At 40.1% G+C, this 5,346-nt stretch overlaps 1 protein-coding gene across 1 annotated transcript; it reads left to right on the forward strand.

The window, feature by feature from the left end:
* The first annotated feature begins 512 nt into the window (after window positions 1-512).
* On the forward strand, window positions 513-3,953 carry ctsl.1 (cathepsin L.1). Its single transcript, XM_044166962.1, has 9 exons — window positions 513-646; window positions 936-1,040; window positions 1,326-1,468; window positions 1,639-1,836; window positions 1,933-2,124; window positions 2,507-2,672; window positions 2,808-2,913; window positions 3,157-3,260; window positions 3,431-3,953. The coding sequence occupies exons 2-8, from the start codon at window positions 938-940 to the stop codon at window positions 3,254-3,256; spliced, it is 1,008 nt and encodes a 335-aa protein (XP_044022897.1). The 5' UTR covers window positions 513-646; window positions 936-937; the 3' UTR covers window positions 3,257-3,260; window positions 3,431-3,953.
* The last annotated feature ends 1,393 nt before the right edge of the window (window positions 3,954-5,346 follow it).

Genomic DNA, 5,346 nt, shown 5'->3' on the forward strand with positions numbered 1-5,346 from the left:
TCTAAAGTGCCACCTACATATCCGAGAAATAAGAACACCTCCATTTGTTTCTTACACATTTTCCAGTGTGGCATAATTTAATTGATAAAAGTTTCAACTAAAACAGGTGGGCGGCAGCACACGTTAGCACATGCATGTGTTATTGTATCTGTATGTCTGTTTTACTTTTGTTTTCTCAGAGGAATCCCCATCATTATGTGACTGGAATCAGAAAGCACAGGAGAAAACCCCAAATCTCAACAGTGGTTTTTCACATGAAGGCATCACGCTAACACACAGGCAGACTGTGTTTCTTCTTTATGTGATCATTCCTAAACAACAAACTCCTGAGTAACCGATCATGTCCTCATAGAAAATTCAGAAGAATAATTCATGACCTTGATGTTTCTTGTTTTGCTGAGGTTGAAAAATATGTTTCCCAAAACAATGGCATCATGCGATCATAACACATACCTCCCCCATTCCCTATTTCAATGATTGACTCTCTCTCCCTTTCTCTCTCACTATATGAGCTGCTGACAGCCACCTGACTGGACATACTGCAAGTCATAACTGTAGTTGGCTATATAAGAATGCCTCTCTGACACAGTCCTGCATCATCCACAGGTGGTTATACCTCAAACTTCACATACCGACATAGAAGCAGGTAAGCAGCTACAACACAGATGCCAAGACACACACAAACAGACAGACAAGCACACACACTTCCTGTACTGCAGGTGCAGTGATGAAAAGAAGAAACAGAGGAAGAGATGAATCAGAGATTCAAAGAAACCGGGGAATCGAGCTGATACAGTGGTGGCGTGCATGTGACATTCAGCGTCATGATAGAAAATGTTTGTGAAGCAAAGCTGAAGTGAGAGAGTTCCGTCTCAACCTGTGTGGTTTCCTGCAAGTCACAAGGGATCACTTTGCTTTTTGTGCTTGTGTGTCAGTCATGATGAAGCTGCTGCTGGTTGCTGCTGCTGTTCTGGCCGTGGCCAGCTGTGCCAGCATCTCTCTGGAAGAACTGGAGTTTCACGCCTGGAAACTCAAGTTTGGTGAGGATGGTTTCTTTTATTGTGGTCTGTTGTCAAAATACAGTAGATCTTGTTTAGTTTCCTGTGGAGATAATGCCTGTGAGGTCTAAATTTGGAGAGTCCTCAATGTGTGCACATTTACACATAACACACACCTAAAACGTCTAAAGTAAAGGGATTTGTAATTTGTAATGTTTACAGCTTACTTTTTTTCAGCTAATAAAGGGGAATCTCTTAACTGTAAAAGGATTGAACTGACTAATAATTTATCTTCTCTTTCTGATTATTTCCTTCTCCGATTGGCAGGAAGGTCATACAGCTCTCCATCAGAGGAGGCTCACCGCAGGCAAATCTGGGTCAGCAACCGCAAACTGGTGCTGGTGCACAACATCATGGCCGATGAGGGCATCAAGTCCTATCGCCTTGGCATGACCTACTTCGCTGACATGGTAGTCACAGGAAAACAGTGGTTGTGGCTGTTTCTGCCGTCATTTAGCTTTTAACTAATGTCATCAATGTAATTTGGTTGCATTCAGCTTGTAATGATATTGGGAATTTTCGAACATTTTGAATGAAGACCCTATTAAGTGACACTCTGATTTTTGTCCCTCTTCACCAGGAAAATGAAGAGTACAAACGCCTGATTTCCCAGGGCTGCCTGGGCTCCTTCAATGCCTCTGTGTCTCGCCGTGGCTCTTCTTTCCTCCGGCTGCCTGGAGGAGCTGATCTGCCTGAAAGTGTTGACTGGAGGGACAAGGGATACGTCACTGATGTCAAGGATCAGAAGCAGTGCGGCTCCTGCTGGGCCTTCAGCGCAGTATGTACAACAATAACTTGGTTTCCTCTCTTTTGGTAATGCAGGAAACTTTACACAACTGTTTTCTGGTTTCATATGACCTTGTATCACTTTCAGACTGGCTCGCTGGAGGGTCAGACCTTCAGGAAGACAGGGAAGCTGGTGTCTCTGAGCGAGCAGCAGCTGGTTGACTGCTCTGGCAAATATGGCAACATGGGTTGCATGGGAGGCCTGATGGACTACGCCTTCCAGTACATCCAAGACAACGGAGGGATAGACACAGAGGACTCCTACCCTTATGAAGCTGAGGTAAACAGAAAGCAGTATGGTTGAAAAAGTCACGATCTTTAAATGTACAGCATACAGTGTCAGACAGCCATTTGTCATTATCATGCTCAGAAAGCAGAGTTGGAGATGCAAATCAACTCATTCAGTGTTAAAAAATTATGGCCCTCCATGTAAGAAATGTACAACACTGCCATCTTGTGGACAAAATGTATAATGGCCCATAACCCTTAAACAGACTTTCAGTGCAAAGCCATGTAATTGACTTCTCTCAAAATCAAAAACTTTTTGATGACATAGTACTTGTAAAATCTTCTGTTCTCTGATGTACACATAATCATCACTTTCATAATGCATCAGTATGGCAAAACCTTCGGTGAATTGTGAAATATTTTCTCTCAATTAGGATGGTCAGTGCCGTTACAACCCTGCCACTATTGGTGCCAAATGCACAGGCTTCGTTGATGTGAAACAAGGTGATGAAGACGCCCTGAAGGAGGCTGTGGCCACCATCGGACCTGTGTCTGTGGCCATTGATGCATCTCATGTGTCCTTCCAGCTCTATGAATCAGGTGAACAGTCTTAAACACTGTGTTGCTTCTGCCAGAAAATATTCTTTCTATCAAATGCAAGAACAAAAAGGAAATACTCTTCTTTTTTTTCAACCTATCCATATGTCTGTCTAATCTGTGTTTGTGTGTTTCTAGGATTGTATGATGAGCCAGAGTGCAGCAGCTCAGAGTTGGACCATGGTGTACTGGCCGTGGGTTACGGCAGTGACAATGGACATGACTACTGGGTGGTCAAGAACAGGTAAACACCCAGATCTGTTGTTCATATTTTAAATTATGGGCTGCTCTCCTGCTAACACTCAGTCAGTAGTGTTACAGTGGAGACAGACAGCAGCATTAAGGTGTCTTATTAAAAGCTGCCAAAAAGTGTGAAACTCACTCAGGATTTTGTCAGCTTCTTAAACTAACCATTGCTAAGAATTGGTAACTAATATTGTGATTATGCTTTTGTTTGACATTGTTGGTAATTTGTGTGTTTCTGTAGCTGGGGTCTAGGATGGGGAGACAATGGATACATCATGATGACCCGGAACAAACACAACCAGTGTGGCATTGCTACTGCATCCAGCTACCCCCTGGTCTGAGCAGGTGAGAAGAAACTCAAAATCCTTCCTTCCTTTATGACCAAATGCTATTTAAAATGCTATTTAAGTTAAACTTCTGGATGTCTGCACATATGTACCTGAAAGAATGTGTATGTGCACTCTGTAGTTTATTGTCCATTAACTGTTTGTTGTTTGTGTTTATTGGATTTTCAGGTGCAGGACTGGTGGAGGAGGAGAACAGTGACACATTTCATAAAGAAACTGAGTTATGGAACAAAATGTCCTTTTGTTGTCTGTGCCCTGGTGTACTTTTAATAGAATTACCTTTTTATGAAGATTGTAAATAAATGTAAATAAATAAAATGTGTAAGGGAAGACACTACAGGTGAATAGGGTAAACATTGTAACTAATAGATATCACCATGAAACTTCCCTAGTTGATTACTTACATTAAGAAAATTACTTTTTGTACTTTTGTAAGTTTTCTGAAATTTTTGTTTAAAGATGCAAACGAGGCATTATCTAATGTTAACTTTTGGTGAATTTAGGAGAAATCTACAGACGCAAGTAGACAAAGTGTAGTAAAATAAACACCTAAATGTGTATTTTGGCCGTTTTCTTTGCACTAGTCTAAAAGAAGACATGCTATGGAAGTAAATTAGCCCAAAATCTGCCTTTGCCTTTGGTGTCTCCCTTTAACATTGAAAGATAAAAATAAACATTTATGTGTTTGTGATTTTGTTACTTTTTACCACCATTGTACTATTGGGACTGCACTGATGTTCTGTGGCTTATCAACAGTGCAGTGTTGGCTCTAGGGATGGCAATGTCCACTATTGTCCAGACTGAAATATCTCAGCAACTATTGGATGGATTGCTATTCAAATTTTGTACAGACATTCATGGTCCCCAGAGGATGAAGCCCAATGACTTTAGTGATCCCCTGACTTTTCCTGTAGTGTCACAATGGTTGACATTTTTGTATTATGGTGAAATGTCTCACTATCTATCTATTTGGTTGAGACATTGATTTGCCATGAAATGATACAGCAGCATGCAAATGTATAGGATAAGAAATTAAGTCAAAGGTCAATTTAAACTGTGACAGGGTTGACATTTATGTTTTTAAGTGAAATGTTTTGTCAATTATTTGATGGATTGCCATGAAATTTGGTACGGACATTCAAGTCCCCCTTAAGATGACGTGTAAAAACCTTGGTAGTCACCTAAAATCTAGAGCTATCATCAGGTCAAAATTAAAATTTGTCCAATACTTTTTATGACAAAATACCTGCAAAACTAATAACATTCCCATCAGGCTCAGCTGTACTTTGTCTTTAGTGCTAATTAGTATGTTAGTCAGCTAACACGCTAAACCAAGATGGTGAACATGGTAAACATTACCTGCTTAATGTGTTAACATTGTCATTGTGAACATGTTAGCCAGCTGATGTTAGCGTTTAGCTCAAAGCACTGCTGTGCCTAAGTACAGCCTCAAGGAGCTACCAGCATGGCTGTAGCCTTAGTTATCAGATGGTAGATATTAAAATTTTGCTTCCATGGCACAAAAGTGACTCTAAAACTGCTCAACACAAAATAATAAATCATAAATCAGCTGTTTTACTTGTTACAATAGATGTTGGCCAGCTGTAGCAAGAAATCACTTCTAATTCTAGCTCAGATTTGCTCTACTGCATTTTTTTAGGTTCTAACAATTACAGTTGTTAATTTGGCATGTGATGATGGCAGACTTTATATTAAACTCTCTATTTTTAAGGGCAGGCAGGGATATACAGTACAAATAAATTATATAGATGTATTTATTCTTGGTTGCCAAGCAATATACAGGCCAATATACAATGTGATTAAAATTATTTGTATTTATTTGTATAATTTTATATGTACATATCAAGCAAACAGTGTACCAATTGAAAAAAAAATCTCCTGCAACTCCATCTGCATATAAAGCAACCCACAATGGACCCTGATGCCAAGTACGAGAAGCTCTGCAGTAGCTGTGGCTTGTTGCTACAGTGGCATTCAAATATACATGATGAGTCTTGCACCTGCTGCTGAGAATTCATTGCTTTTCACGACAGGAAATGAACATCTTGACTTAATCACTTTTC

The sequence above is a fragment of the Siniperca chuatsi genome, linkage group LG15 (genome assembly GCF_020085105.1).
Source record: "Siniperca chuatsi isolate FFG_IHB_CAS linkage group LG15, ASM2008510v1, whole genome shotgun sequence".
NCBI lineage: Eukaryota > Metazoa > Chordata > Actinopteri > Centrarchiformes > Sinipercidae > Siniperca > Siniperca chuatsi.

Coding starts and splice junctions, on each gene's coding strand:
- ctsl.1 (XM_044166962.1), top strand. CDS start 938: ATGATGAAGCTGCTGCTGGTTGCTGCTGCTGTTCTGGCCGTGGCCAGC. Junction 1,041..1,325: donor CGCCTGGAAACTCAAGTTTG/GTGAGGATGGTT, acceptor TCCGATTGGCAG/GAAGGTCATACAGCTCTCCA. Junction 1,469..1,638: donor TGACCTACTTCGCTGACATG/GTAGTCACAGGA, acceptor CCTCTTCACCAG/GAAAATGAAGAGTACAAACG.